General features: G+C 40.5%; 1 protein-coding gene across 1 annotated transcript; it reads left to right on the top strand.

Annotated features, from left to right (window-relative positions):
- Window positions 1–290: 290 nt before the first annotated feature.
- Window positions 291–15453, top strand: LOC307201610 (vomeronasal type-2 receptor 26-like; the record flags this gene model as incomplete). The annotated part of the gene is made up of 7 exons (XM_079950889.1): window positions 291–438; window positions 5776–5962; window positions 7706–7997; window positions 11591–12451; window positions 12721–12948; window positions 13349–13475; window positions 14552–15453. 7 exons carry the CDS (start codon window positions 291–293, stop codon window positions 15451–15453), a joined length of 2745 nt encoding a protein of 914 aa, XP_079807015.1.
- Window positions 15454–16290: the final 837 nt, after the last annotated feature.

The raw sequence follows: 16290 nt of genomic DNA on the forward strand, positions 1-16290 counted from the left end.
GAACAATGGACGCAGACTAGTTTGCTAGCTTAAACTGTGTCAATGGGAACATTGGTCGTAGCCAGAATATTCAGAGTAAATCCATTGATGTTAATGGAAATGCCTGATTTAGATCCATTCATATCCGTAGGTCTACTCTGAGCTTAACTTAGATGCAACATGGTATTTCCAAGAAGCTCAGAACAGTGGATTCAAATTCCCATGGCTGTGAAAATTATTCTTGCTACATCAGAATCCATGGATCTCTTCCCATGAAAAGTAACCCCCATGGGATTTTCACAAGCCAAATCATGAAGAACTCTGTTATAACTTGTGATGAAACGAGCCTTGTAGGTGTTATCATTCCCTCCACTAACCATTCATCTGAGTTGCCAACTCCGCCAGCCCCAGATATCAGCAAGGCGTTGACATCTTCAAAGGCAGCTTTAAAGGGTAGGGGTAAGTGTGGTGTGGGAAGAGAGGCACATAGCACAGGCAGTTAGTGACTGTGCCATGTGCCAGCCCCTCCTCCAACCTGGGGAATTGTGATTGTCATATCAGCCAGCCCTTGGGTTTGTGACAGCTGCTGTTGAATTCCAGGTTGGCCCAGAATATAATCTCCCTCATCCATGATCTGATTGTGGATGAAGAGGCTGATCTGGCATGTATCACTGAAACCTGGGTGGGTGAACAGGGTGAAATGAATGAGAGCCAACAAACTGAAACTGAATCCAGATAAGACTGAGGCACTGTTAGTGGGTGGCTCCTAGACTGGATGGGTGGGAGATCACCTGCTCTTGATGGGGTTACACTTCCTCTGAAGGAGCAGGCTCATAACTTGGGGGCACTCCTGGATCCTTTGCTGTTGGTCGAAGCTCAGGTGGGCTCAGTGGCCTGGAGTGCCTTCCATCAGCTTCAGCTGGTGACCCAGCTATACCCTTATCTGGACAGGGATAGCCTAACTATTGTTGTCTATGCTCTGATAACTTCAAGGTTAGATTACTGCAATGTGTTATACATAGGGCTGCCTCTGAAGATGGTTCGGAAACTTCAGCTAGTGCAGAATTCAGCAGCCAGGTTGCTCACCAGAGCAAGATGGTTTGAGCATATTACACCGATCCTGGTTCAAATGCCCTGGCTACCAATTAGTTTCCAGGCCCATTTCAAAGTTCTGGTTTTGACCTTTAAAGCCTTAACCGGCTCAGGACTGCAATACCTCAAGGACTGCCTCTTTCCATATGAACCCACCGGGACCCTGAGATCATCTTCTGAGGCCCTTCTCCTTGTGCCTTCTCCTTGAGAGGTCCGGAGGGTGGCAACACAAGAACGGGCCTTCTCTGCAGTGGCTCCCCATCTGGGGATTCTCTCCCAAGTGCCTGGCACCTTCATTATATACCTTTAGCAAAAATGTTCCTTTTTATCCAAGCCTTTGGTTGATTTGATTGACATCCTATTCCCTTTTAAAATGTGGGGTTTTTTTTGGGGGGGGGGGTTATTGGGTTGTTGTTTTTATTTTGATTGTGTATTTTGTGGTTTTATATTTTGGTTTTATTCTGGGTTTTATTCTGAACCACCCAGAGACCTCCAGGTAAAGGGCGGTATATAAATTCAATAAATAATAATTTTTCCATGCTCCATTAACAGCTGATTAAGCTGCTCTCCATGAAGCTGATAAAAGAGACACACCTCAGTTCACCCACAACAGCAGCAAAAGGTTATCGGAGCCGCATCTGATAACACAGCTCCCATCCAACCGGTACCACAGGCCCTGGAAGCCTAGAGCTTTAAGGACTGCTGGTATCAGCAAGCTATCACTAGAGCACTCAACTGAAGTTGGTGGACCACATGATCCAGAAATGATGCCTGGGAAGATGCAATCAGGAATGCCTTCTTCAGACACATGACAATGGACTAGGGTAGATGTGAAGAAGTTGATGGGGCCTTTAGGTTATTTCGTGGTTTCCAAGAGCAGGCCGAGTGCAGGGATGCTCGATGCATATGCTTTTCACTGAGGAGAAGATGTTAAACATCGGCAGACATGGTTAGTGTCAACAATGCATGTCCTCACTCACATTTGAGAGTCCCACAAGATCTTACAGAGACCTCTAGAGGCCAAAAGGAATTATGGGGAAAACAAGAAATATTTGGTGGCTTCTTGTTGTTGTTTTGCTAAATGTTTTCCTTGTTCAGGGTGCTATATTACCAAAAACCGTCCCTGGATGTGATTATCTATCTCTTTCAGAATCCATTTCTCCCTGCCCCTGTCTTGCTATCTAAAAATAAATGTGTCTTCTACCTTCAGCAGGGATAAACCAAGGAAAGGCTTATTTCTGGGAATTTGGACACTGACATGAACCCTGACACTTGAGGTTGTTCTCTTATGTGTACCTTTTTAGAAAAACGTCATTTGCTAGCAATCAGTATTGAAAATTGCAATTTTAAAATTTGCCATGTAGAAATTTTAGATTCATCTATCAAAAAAACCTTCCAATCTTGTTTCCACTCTAGTCTTAGATGCTTGGAAATTCACAAGCTCCAAGGTACCAACACCTGTTCACCTTACCTTAGAAAATGGGCCATGTGAGGAACTGATCGATCATGGGTGATGTATGGAGAAAGGATGGACATTAGTGTGTCAAATTCTTCAAATCCCATGTCATATAATCCCACCTTTTCCATGCTCTGCTTCCTGAATTTCTAAAGCTCCAAACATTCACTCAGGAGCTTCTTGTGTGGACATGCCTTCAGTCTATCATTGTCTCTTTGGCTGATGTCAAATAGAAGAGCTGTGTGTTGTTCTGATCATGTCACCTTGATGTCAAATATCTCCTTTCTGAATAGAGACAATAGACCCATTGAAAACTTTCCGCCCTAACTTGTTCCTTTGTGTAGGTGGCATTATTTAACCCTTTTGGTGTGTGTAGGCAAGAGAATAAAAAATTAGCTTCTGTGTGATTGAATTTGATGTGGGCTGATTTACTGGTAGCATAAGCATTGTGAGTCAGTAATGGGATTTCTCAGGGTGGGGCGGATGTAAAATACCAGTTTGTTTGTTTTAAAAGGGTGCAATCAAATAGCAACTTCTCTTCCTATATGCTCTTGTAGGATGTCCTATCAATTCCAGAACATTTTGTTCCCCACCACCACATCAGTAATGGGCTGGGACCGGATACAGCCTTCAAATCATTGTTTAGAAAAGTTGATGAAGTGATTTCTCGCTGGTCCAGGGTAGCAATTCGCCAACAAGGTGCTGCAAAAGGGCTTTAGGTCTGCTTTGAAAAACTAAGGCACCATGCAGTGATGCTGTCAGAGCAGGATTTGGGGCAGAAGTCCAGGACACCATTCAACGGAATAGGCAAGAGGGCCCCCCAAAACAGCAGGACTATCTTACCATATTTGGAAGCATTAGCTATTATAATCTAAGGGGATTGATTGACAGGATTCCTGAATGAGTATTACATCCAGAGCCAAAAATTACCTAAGTGCACCACTGACAACATGTTGCATTCATCTACCATAGGGCTGCCATATATCCTGGGTTTGCCCATCGAAAACAGCATCCGGGTGTAATTTCTGAAAAGCGGGAAAATGTCTGGGAAAGCCAGAGCATATTGCAGCCCTATATGAATACAACATGTAGTCAGTGGTTTTTAGTTTTTTTGGGTTTTTTGTGGGGGGGGGGTTGGAGATTTTGCAAAGCAAGCAAGCAAGCAAGCAAGCAAGCAAGCAAGCAAGCAAACAAACAAACCCTCTACATGCTACAGAGAGCCAGTGTGGTGTAGTGGTTAAGAGCGGTAGTCTCGTAATCTGGTGAACCGGGTTCAATTCCCCGCTCCTCCACATGCAGCTGCTGGGTGACCTTGGGCCAGTCACACTTCTTTGAAGTCTCTCAGCCCCACTCACCTCACAGAGTGTTCGTTGTGGGGGAGGAAGGGAAAGGAGAATGTTAGCCGCTTTGAGACTCCCTAGGGTAGTGATAAAGTGGGATATCAAATCCAAACTTTTCTTCTTCTTCTACAGAACCAGGTTATATAATGTCCTGTTCTTTATAAGCAGCCTTTCCCTGTAAGCATGAACAGATCATGCTAGAGGTGTATGATAGAAATTTTTTATTTTTGTTTGTTTATTAATTGACTTATATCCCACTCTTCCTCAGTGGCAAACTTCAAAAAGTTAAAACAATACAATTTAAAATAAAATAAAATAAAAACCCATTTGAAAATGAACCAAAAACATTTTAAAACAATTGTGAAACATTTAAAAACATCTAGAAACATTTCAAACAATCAAATACCTCAGTTACTTATTTCAAGGTTTCCATGTACAGTATCTTAAGAGCATAAATTATGAAATTAGATATGTAATTAAATACATATTTAAATGTACAAATGTGCATTTTATCTTACCATTCACATTTCTAAATGTGTTTTATCCTAAACTATTTTTTTCCTCAACTAGAAAAATATATCAAAATGCATTAAATGTATTGTGAAATCAGGAGAAAATTGTGCGGGAGATGCAGATCAGGTTAGTTTGCATCAAGATTTGTTCAAATTACATTCGTCAAACACTTTAACAGGCACCCAAGGTTACTTTGGAAAAGCTAAAATCACTCCTTTTTGTAATGTACCTTGAAAACTCAGTGGATATCATTAACAACATTATAATCATCAACAACAATTAAAAAGAAAAAAATGATATTATGATTAAACAAAGAAATGGGGGGGGGGAATCTTCTGTATGGTTGGGAGAGAGCTCTAAGGTTATCAAGTTTAACCGCTATGCTGCCTTTGCATTACCTACAGAGCAGGCAATAACATCCTGACACACCTAGAATCCTCCAATTTAGACCTCAGGGCCTCACCTCTCATCACATTAAGGTCAGCTAAAGGGCAGTAAACTTTAAATTGTATTTCCTGATGTTGGAGCCTGTAAACAAGTCTCCTGATTGTCAAAAGTGTCCTGGATGATCTGATCATGCTGCTATGATCACTCACAGTGGTGCCTCCAACCTATGGGGGGAAAGGATTGGGGCTGAAAGACCAAGAGAACGTGTTGCTCCATTGAGCCTAAGTTATAACTAGCACAAAATGCCAGTTCATAGTCTTTATATTCCTAATGTCCTTTTCTTATTACATTTATATCCCACATTTCCTACATAGAGCTCAAGGTGGTGTACATGGCTCTCCGTCTCCCAATTTTACCCTCATCACAACCCTGTTATGTAGGTTAGGCTGAGAGACTGTGGCTTGCCTCAGCTTACCCAGTGAACTCTACTAGAGAGTGCATATTTGAACTCTCATCTCCCAAGTCCTAATTAGGAATGTGGAACCTTTTGGCTCTGGCGCCAGATCTCTATCTGACCCCACCTGATGGGCCAACTTTGACTGGTGGGTGGGACAACCCAGCAGTCACTTCTAGCACCCTTTTCTTGCTGAGGGTTATTCCACAAGTCTCCATTTCTACCAAAGAAAGCAACAGTCAACATGTCTGTTCAGATGTGACAAACATGTTTTCTTCAGCAATTCCACAGGGAATCCCTGGATTTGAGCTGGTGATTACCTTCCTCTAAATTATTAAAAACATGTAATTGAGTCTGCTGCTCACCCAGTACTGCTTGAAGTTTCAGCAACCATGAGAAAAATTAACAGCACATTATAAATAAACCCAGCAGCATTTAGAGTCAGGGAGAGGGATTGGGTCTGATACTATGATCTCCAATAGTCTACATTACATACTTCAAGACCATTTCCTACATTCTGAATATGATAGTTTTAGTGGTCTTGATGCTGGCAGTGATTCCTCACAATGTATGCCAGGCTCAAACCGTGAAATGTAGGGTTTCCCATCCACATCGCCCACAACACATATACCATCAGCAAGGAAACCTCATCATTGGTGGCATTGCAAGTCATGGCGGCTTCATGAAACCTTTAACAGCTTTTACTGAAGAACCGCCACTAGCATTGCTTGAAGATTTCATGTAAGAAGTTTATTTCATTTCCATGTCCTTCCCTCTGAAAAGATCAGTGCTAATGCTACAACGTATATGCAGAGGTATATCAACTTAGCCTATAGAAAAAAGAATGATTGAATTAAGGTGAAGCTGAAGGTAAAGGTTTCAATTTTTCTAGAGGACGAAGACTTCTGTGGAATACATTTAAGCTTCCTAAAATAAAAGTCTTTCTTTCAACTCTATTTTCTTTTACCTTCTTATATCTTTTTCCTCCTGACTGTTACAAAAAAGTTCCCCTCCAGTTTCTTTGGCTCACATTTCAATTCTGCTTTTATTCTTGCACCACTCATGTCTTTCTTCGACACATTCTAATGTTATATGTTAATGTAAAGATTGTTAAACAAAACTGATTTTTGGATGTTGTCTGGAAACATCACTCAGAGGCAATTGCTTCTGGTATATCTGCATTTTATTTTAATTTGTATATTTCATGTGATGTAAAATACTAGAATCTTTTGACTCATGAGAGCTGCCATCAACTCAGTTCCATCCTCTGACTTGATATGAAAACAGATATATTCCTACTTGCTTAGTTAAATTCCATTTTCTCATATAATTCTTTTTCATAGAAAGTAACTTCATAAGAGAATCGGTAATAAAGGCCTATATTGAAAAACGTATATTTGTACCTTGGAATTACATTTGGGTGAAGTTTATGATATAACTCACAGGTGACTCAGAAAATGTTTAGTGTTCTAAGTTCTGAAATTGTTAGCCCAAAGCAGTTTAACTCACGTTACCATGCTGTTTATTAAATATAGCTGCTTTGATTGAGGAATTTCACTCTACTGGGGGCTGTTTAGCAATGGCTTATACAAGCACAAGAAGGGAAGTGTGCTATATTGTACATTCGCTCTCCATTATCCTCACCCATAGGAAGTGATAGAAGGACTCTGGGTGTATGCAAATGCCTTGCTCTAGATCCGATTCCATTTAAACACTATCGCCACAAGCTTACTCTTCTGCTTGGACAATAAACAGCTCTGCCATAAATAATATACCGTGTGAGATAGTCAGAAAGCAAAATCCACACAAACCTTCAGCAATAATTCAGATAGATGGCACTGTTGTTCTAGATTCTGTAATCCACACAGGGCAACATCCACATGGTAAAAATACTCATGTTGATTACACGTCTCTGCGACATGCATGCATGATTGAAAATTTAACCTAACCCTAATGAGAGTCTCAAGAAATACAACTCATTAAGAACATTATTCTAAGCGTGATGAGGTGGGTTTCCACCAGTCAAGGCTGTAGTTTTGAGTGTGTTGACTAACACCCTTCCCACATGTAGTTTCCTTTTTTAAGCCTCCCCATTCCAATCAGCATAAATGCAGTTATTCCAGCTCCTGACTGCTCTCAAGGAGGGGCCCAGTTCTGAATTGGCTCTTTAAAGATAAAGGTGCCTGGGAACCACGGGAGGCATGGATTTGCTCTGAAGCCTAAAATTGGCAACTGCTTGTGGAAAAACTCTTAAATGCATCCATGCCCACCATATCATAGGTGTTTGTCACAAATGAGTTCTTCTCTGCTATTGGAGGACCACGTTCTCGTAACCCTAACCTTCTCCAGCCAGAGAATCTTGACTTTAGGATTTCTCTGGAATACTGCAATCAACCATCATCAACATGAAAATGCAGATAGTGGCGTTGGTTTTTCAAAAAGTGTGAAATATAATTCTGATACAGAATGCAATTTTAATTCTAGTGCAGTGTCAAAGAATTATCAGCATATTTTGGCCTTGGCATTTGCAGTAAAGGAGGTCAATGACAACCCTCAGATCTTACCCAATATCACCTTGGGCTTCCACATATATGACAGCTATTTTAATGAAAAGTTGACCTACCATGCCACAATGCTACTTTTATCTTCATTAGAGAGGTTTTCCCCCAACTACGTCTGTGACATCCAGCATAATCTGACAGCAGTCATCGGGGGACTGGATTCTGAAATCTCTGTTGTTGTGGCAAATATCCTGGATATCTATAAGATTCCACAGGTAGGGATAATCTGCCTTTGTGTATATTGAAAGTATGGGAATGCAATACTTTTTCATGTGGCTTTCGTTCTTCGTTCTTCTTGATTTTATTTTGCAATTCAGAGAAAGGGAGGTTTAATTTTGTTAAAGCCACTTCCGACCTCGCGCAGGAGCTGGTTATGTAGATTGACCGGGGGGGGGGGGAGGAAGTGCCATCACCTCCCCCGGATATATTTTTTAAAAAATAATATTTATTACTTTTAAAACTTACAAAAAAGAAAAAGAAGAAAGAAGACAAAAAAAGAGAAAAAAACAATACAACACAATATATAAACTATACAAAACACAACTTTAACACATCAAACTAAACACCATAAACTAAACAAAACAATACAAAAACAATTTAAAAACATACATCATACCTTTTCCATATTCTATATTTCATTCCCTTGTTTCATCGAACTCCTCTCACCTCCCTTTTTGTATTCCACTTCTATTAGTTGTCTCAGCAATTCCTTTCCCTCTTTCTCTATTTTCTGTCATATAAATGTCTTAACATATTTTTAATCTTATTTTCCAATGAAAACTAGTATACTTATTTAAGCTTAACTCCTTAAAACATTTCCACTAAGGCCATAAAATTTCATTCCAACATTTTTCTATCACTCATTAATTTTACAATATTTCTATATATAAACTTTAAATTTTCCAATCTTCTTCCACTATCTCCTCTCCCCGGTCTCGGACTCTGACAGTCACTTCTGTCAACTCTATACAGTCCATCAACCTGGAGATCTTATGTCCGAGGCTCTTAACTCTTTTCCACGTCCCTTCTGCAGGTCTTCTTCATATTCTTTGATGCTAAAGAGCAGATTTCAGGGAAACTCCGACCTAACAATGCTTTTATTCCTTCTCGACAGGTCAGCCAAATTTACATAGTTAAAGCTAAGATCCATAAAGTATTTCAGGACATGTTTCAAGATTCCTCCAAATCCAAAGGTCCCCAGAACTCCAATCTCCTCCTGACCCAAGTCCATGTCCCAAAAGTCAGTTAATCCCTGCATGGAGGGATCTTTCCAACTTTCCTTTTCCAGTCCAGGCTAGGCTCCAATCCTCAAAATCTGACTTTTTCTAGTTTCAATCATAAAAGGCCTCAACTTATTGTCCACAATTTGCCTCTGTAAGGCTGGGGCTCCCACTTGTATTACTTTAGGTTCGACAACAACAACTTTCTCCTTCTCCTTTTCCACAATTTGTCCTGCTAAAGTAAGTTCCTGTACCAAATCCTGAATAATTTCTGTATTGGTGCTCACTTTTTGTCCCAAATTAATCACTTTTTGTCCCAAGTTATCAATTTTAGTAGTCAAAACATCCGTCTTCTTGTGAAGTTGTTCCAACGAGTAGCTTATCTTACATAATGCAGTCACTAAGGCTTCTCCTGTGGACATTCTTAAATGGTCCAAGGTCAATCCCTGATTCTCACAGTTCTTATCACGCAGCTGGAGATTCCCCAGCTCCACTCTTGTAACAGTTTCAAAAGCTCCCTCTAGAGGGAAACAGTCTCAACTTGTATCAATCCTTTCAAGCACAGTTCAAAAAGTAAAGTTAGTTTCAATTTTCAGTTACTTTTCCTCCTTTTTAAATGCAGAAGAGGACAATGGAAACAATATATTTCTCTTATTTAACTAACTGTCAACATACGTTCTCTTCACTGTCAATGAACTCTCTCAAAACGTCAATCTACTGGCAGCCCGTTTCCAGGTTCAGAGCAGTGGTAATTTAATTTTTATCACTCTCTCCTGCAGGCTACACAATCCAAAATTTCCCCCCTCTTCTCCTGCTTCCAAGGGGGGTTTAAAGATTTCAATCGATGGAAGTTTAATCCTTTACATAAGGCTTTCCAAGACCTTAGCTTGCAGCTTCTTTGCTTCAATCTATTTACAAAAGGGGAAGGCGGACTTCCTGTTTGAAACCTTCCCGTTTCGGTACCAAATTAAGACATTTGTAAATCCAATTTTCCGTTCTACTCACGGGTAGTTGTTTGAAGTCAAATTGTCCACAGGAAAAAGTCAGCACTCTCTGGCAACAGCAATGCGGCTTCACTCCGTGAAAAAAGCAATCAATTCGAAACACCGCGCCACTCACCCCACATCGCTCCAGATCCCCAAAACTGGGTTTCCCCGCGAGCAGGGGAGGTGCAAAGGGTGCCAGCCAAATCCCACGTTCACAAGCTTCTCCCACCTGTGATTTTAGTGGGTCTTCGCCTTTGCCGCAGCGGTCAGACCCTGATTTCCACGGAGCAAATTCTTCCCGATCGGAGGAACTCCGCCATTGCCGGAGGCGCCAACCCGGAAGTCTCCACCTCCCCCGAATATTGAAGGGTAGTCCGATGAAGGATTCCAGAGGGTGTGGCCCTGTCCAAAACCTATGGAGGTGAGGGCCTAAGGCACGCCCCCGATCAGTGACCCCCGGCGGAGTTCCTAGTTGATGTGCATCAGCAGGGCTCCCCCTGCTGGTGTTAACCCTTCCCAGTCTGCAAGCACACAGGCTGAAGCCGGATAGTTGGTTAGGACCAATGCCTAAGCTAATACTGCTCATCACCTGTAACCAATAAAGTTGTGGCCAATTTTAGCTCATTAACCTAAAATAATGGTGTCATGCATCTTTATTCCTACTGGGGGGAGGCGGGATCTCGCCACGCAAACCTGTATTTAGGACTTATGACATGGTAAACCAACAATAATAGCATTATAGACAGTAAAATACCCAAGCAATGATAAAGCAAAGTAAGCATAGAACAGCAGGACAAAGAAAGTTAGGGCTTGTGTTTTTTTCAGTTTTTGTATAAATTCGTATGTATGTTTCATTTTACTCTTTCCTCCTGCCCCTGTAGTTAAGAAGAAACATCTTTTTAAATTATTATTGTTGTTGTTGTTGTTGTTGTTGTTTGAATAAAGAGCATTGAATCCTTCTTTGCATGGAAAAGACTTCATACTGAGAAGGAGGTACATGAGAGTTGTGGTAAGGAGAGCCTTCCTAGGAAAGGAGTTTCATCAAGTAGACATCAATGTCCCAGAAAAACACATCTCACAATATGCATATGTCATATTATAGTATAGTATAGTGTAAACAATTTTGCAGATAGCCACATAAGGTAGCAACCAATGCAGTAGGGCAGAACCATCCTCCCAGGACCAGCATCACTGTGCCTTATTTGGACAGGCCTGGGTGGTGGTAATGTCAAGACTGTGCAGATGCATAAGAAGCCCTTTACACTGATGTGTCCATTCTGCCTTGAGTTTGCTTGCACCTTGACCCACCTCAGCACCATCCAGAGATAGTGCAGCAACAACAGTCCAACTACACTCCAACAAAGAATTAACAATGGAAACCATTTACTTAATTTTGAAAAAAAAATAGTACTACCTGCTGATGTAATGTACCTGTGAAAGGACTAGTCCCCTATCATGATAAGAGGCAATAATATCCACTTACCTTACCACTTGCTGTAAACCTTGTGTCTTAGCCACTGTATTGAGTGATCAGAGCATATGAAACTACATCTTGAAAATGACTATAACTGTCTCTTTTTCCCTTTCTACTTTTTCTTTTAGCTGGTATATGGTTCAAATCCAGTGATGAATGATAAAACTCCAGGGCTTGATTTTTACCAGATGACCCCTCAGGAAACCCTTCAGTATACAGGGATACTCTCTTTGCTTCTTCATTTTAGATGGGTGTGGATTGGGGTTGTAGTCGCAGATACTGACAGTGGGGAGAGATGTGTGCAAATCATCATTCCACTATTTTCTCAGAGTGGTGTCTGTTTTGCCTTCATAGAAAGAATCCCCATGTTTATTTCTTTTGATGAAATTGATGAAAACCTAGAAAGAGGAGGTAAATTACATAATGAAATCATGAATAGTAAAGCCAACATAGTGGTTTTTTATGGAGAATCAAATGCCATGATGTATTTGAGATGGTTTCCATATCTGTCAAAACAAGAATGTGAGACAAGCATACCAAGAGGGAAAGTTTGGATTCTTACAGCCCAGATGGAGCTTACATCAACAGTCCATCAAAGGAATTTTGTTACAGAAATAATCCATGGTACGCTAGCCTTCAAGATTCACTCCAATGATGTACCAGGATTCCAGTCTTTTATTGAGAGCAGAAATCCTTCCATCCCTAAAGGAGATGGGTTCATCAGGGACTTCTGGCAGCAGGCCTTTGGTTGCACATTGTCAAAAACGGATGTAGGTAACGTGGATGGATACATTTGCAGTAGGGAGGAGAAGCTAGAGAACCTTCCAAAACCCTTCTTTGAAATGAACATGACAGGCCACAGCTACAACATCTACAATGCTGTCTATGCTGTGGCCCATGCTTTACATGCAATGTCCTCATCTAGAGTCAAGCACAGTGCAAATCTGGATGGAGCAAGAATGAAACTACAGAATCAAGAGAAATGGCAGGTAGTGGCCTGAACATCTTGACATGACAATGCATAATATCTACAGTATTATAACATTATTTCCCATTAAATGGCGGGGTAGGGTTAGGGTTAGCTGTGTGTATTCTTATCAGTTTACTTAATAACATAGTGATCCTTCCTATTGTCTCTCAGTTATAAAGGTTTAGCAGATATTTCATTATTTGCCTCCTGCTCAAAACTCTTCAGTAAATCATTCTTGCTACCATTAGACATTAGTCTGAAAACCCTACTCTTTTTTATTCCATCCAGCTCCATCACTACTTGAGACATGTTTCATTTAACAACAGTTCTGGGGACAAGATCTTCTTTGATAATAATGGGCAGTTAGTAGCTGGATTCGATGTCATCAACTGGGTGGTTTCATCCAACCAATCTTTTCACAGAATAAAAATTGGGAGGATGGATCCGCATGTTTCTCCAGATGAAGCATTCACTATCAATGAAGAGGCCATAACATGGCATTACTGGTTTAACCAGGTAGGATCCAATCAGAGATTTAGGGTGAAAGTGTTTTAGAGAATAATGTCAGTAATGGTATCTCTTCAAAACTGTCATCAAACATATAAGAGCCCAGACTAAAGATTAATGTCAGTATTCTCTCAAAGTACAACCAAGTTCTTTAACGAACAATCATGTTAATGATGCATCTGTTTCCAGTTTTGTTGTTAGCCTCACACCTAAGCCTATCATACAAAGCTAACAGGGGGTCTTTAAAGCCCTCCTTCTGTGTGTCTATGATGGAATGGAATTTGTACTCTAATTTGCATGTAAGGTGCATATGTGATTGAAATTGCTTAAAATTGCAAAAAGAAGTGGAAAGGCCCATGAAATTTAAAGATTCCAAGCTCATTATTTTGCTTTCTGACTTATGGATTAGGCCCAGCCACTTTCTACATGCAGTGAGAGCTGCCATCCTGGTTCTAGCAAGAAAGTGAAAGAAGGGAAGCCATTTTGCTGCTACAATTGCATCCCATGTCCAGAAGGGAAATTATCAGACAAGGAGGGTAAGTAAGTATAATTGATGCTACTGGGTGTTTTGTGTTCTTGGTATTCCAATTTGATTTGTGTTAGGGACACATTTTTACAATCAGGCTACACCAAGCTTGATGTCCCCCCCCCCCGTAGATTCAGGTTTACCTGATGTGGGATTAATCCAATACACGAGGGAAAATCAGGCTCCAAACTGCTTCACTTGGGTCACAGACTATTCATTTTCATGGTTTGGTGATGAGTGAATAAGTTGTCACTTTCTGTTATCCCTCTTTCCACACCCATTATTCCTTCATGCTTTCATTTTGTTTCTAGTCATGCTCATAACTATTTCTGGTATGCTTCTGAATGGAGGTAGAAGTGTATATTTTTTGTTGATCCCTCAGATTTACACAGAAGCAGAAAACTGCACAGGCGAACCACAAAAAATTCTCTACAGTCTATTACACAGCATGTTAGAATTAAAAGTGTAAGCTAAGAATTCAAAGTTGATTTCTATTCTATTCTGCCTGTGCTCCTATTTCCAGTGTTCCTGAATATATTTCTTATGAGCTCTCATAATTATGAAAAACCAGAAATCTCCAGAAAAAAAGTACAGTTAAATATCTTATTTAATGTGGTATGCTTGAGCAGGTTTCTGGTTTTGTTCAATTCTGAGGGATTATTATTTAAAAAACCAATACAACTATTTGTGCACATGCCCTGTTGGTACTGATTTACCATAAGTAACTCAAAGAATTGGAAAGTTGGGAAAAACTTAAGAGGAATACCTACTGGTATGAATAGGAAAAAACCTATATTTTTCACATAGAAAATTCACAGATGTAGGGGTCAACTTATACCACTGTGAAAGGAAACATTTAGGCATATTATTAAGGTTTTATGTAAGATCAATACCATAGTCCTTTTCACATATTACTGGTGTGTGAGGTTCTATTTCACACATGAATTCTAAATCATGCTATGATCAACATAGTGGGAGCAAAAGACAGCTGTGATTATATGTACAGCCCTGCAAATATATATTTTTACATTAGACCTCAACACTCAGGTAATGCAGAAAGAAGGCTTATGTCTTTTCCTGTTTCAGATATGAATGACTGCATTAAATGCACAGATGAGAAGTACCCAAGTAAGAATCAGGATACATGCATTCCCAAGACTGTAACCTTCTTGTCTTATGAAGAACCTTTGGGGCTCAGTTTAGGCTGCGTTGCTCTTTCCTTTTCTTTGATCACAGCTCTGGTGCTGGGGACATTTATGAAGCACCATGGCACTCCCATCGTTGTTGCCAACAACAGGGACCTCACCTACACCCTCCTCGTCTCCCTTCTACTCTGCTTCCTTTCCGCATTGTTGTTCATTGGCCAGCCTCAGAAGTTGACATGTCTCCTCCAACAAGCTGTTTTTGGCATCATCTTCTCAGTGGCTGTTTCTTGTGTGTTGGCAAAAACCATCACCGTAGTTCTAGCTTTCATGGCAACCAAGCCAGGATCAAGAATGAGGAGGTGGGTGGGGAAAAAGCCGGCCACCTGCATTGTTCTTTCCTTTTCCCTTATTCAAACTGGCATTTGTACTGTGTGGCTGGTGACCTCTCCCCCATTCCAAGATGTAGACATGCACTCAATGGTTGATGAAATTGTACTGAAATGTAATGAAGGGTCTGTGACCATGTTTTACATTGTCCTGGGCTATATGGTCTTCCTGGCAATTGCCAGCTTCACAGTGGCTTTCTTTGCCAGGAAACTACCTGATAGTTTCAATGAAGCCAAGTTCATCACTTTCAGCATGTTGGTCTTCTGCAGCGTGTGGCTATCCTTTGTGCCAACTTACCTCAGCACAAAGGGGAAATACATGGTTATTGTGGAGATCTTCTCTATCTTAGCTTCCTGTGCTGGCCTTCTGGGCTGCATCTTTCCCCACAAATGTTACATTATTGTGTTTAAACCTGAGTTGAACAACAGGGAACAACTCATAAGGGTTAAACATTGAAGAATTTAATAAATCTCTTTCCTAAACTGTAATTTGCAATCTGGACTTACCTTTGTTTGTCCAAGTATTTGTTTTTGTTTTTGTTTTTACACAGATATTGTAGTGATGATATGGTGTTTATTATTATGTTGTACACAGGCTTTGTAGCTTATGGTATTGTATGTGGCATGCTTAAATGGTTATAATAATAGAAAAATCAATCCTGAGCAGTTAATGTGGAAATCCTGTGCTGTCCAGATGATAAGACCCCCTCTTGGCCTTGCTGAGTTAATACGAAGGAAAGGAAAGCAATATATTTGGCACCAGTTTGGCTGCAGGAATTGCCAGAAGTATATGTCTTTCCTCCCCCAAATATAATGTTAGTGTGTTGAAGCCTGAGTTGAACAGTCAGAAACAGTTCATTAAGTAAAAAGATGGGAGAATTTGTATACCCCTGTCCTTTATGAAATGTTTTCTGACATAAAATTTTAAAACAAACCTGTCAAACTCTTCCTTGCTGAAAACCCTTGCAAAGGGTGAACAGACATTTCATCATTCTTCACCTCCTTGAACACTGTTCATGTCATCATTCTGTTATTTTCATGACACCTTAGTCCAAAGAATCCTTCTTGCGTTATGAAGAACCTGTGGTGTTCAGTTTAGCCAGCCTTGCCTTTACCTTTTCTTTGATCACAGCTTTGGTGCTACAGATGTTTATGAGGAATCATGACATTCAAATCATTGTTGCCAATAACTGGGATGTCACCTACACTCTCCGTGTCTCCCTCCTGCTCTGCTTACTTTCTGCTTTGCTGTTCATTGGCGAACCTCAGAGGTTGGCGTGTCTCCTCCTACTAA

The sequence above is a fragment of the Podarcis cretensis genome (genome assembly GCF_951804945.1).
Source record: "Podarcis cretensis genome assembly, chromosome: 13".
In the NCBI taxonomy this organism is placed as follows: Eukaryota; Metazoa; Chordata; class Lepidosauria; order Squamata; family Lacertidae; genus Podarcis; species Podarcis cretensis.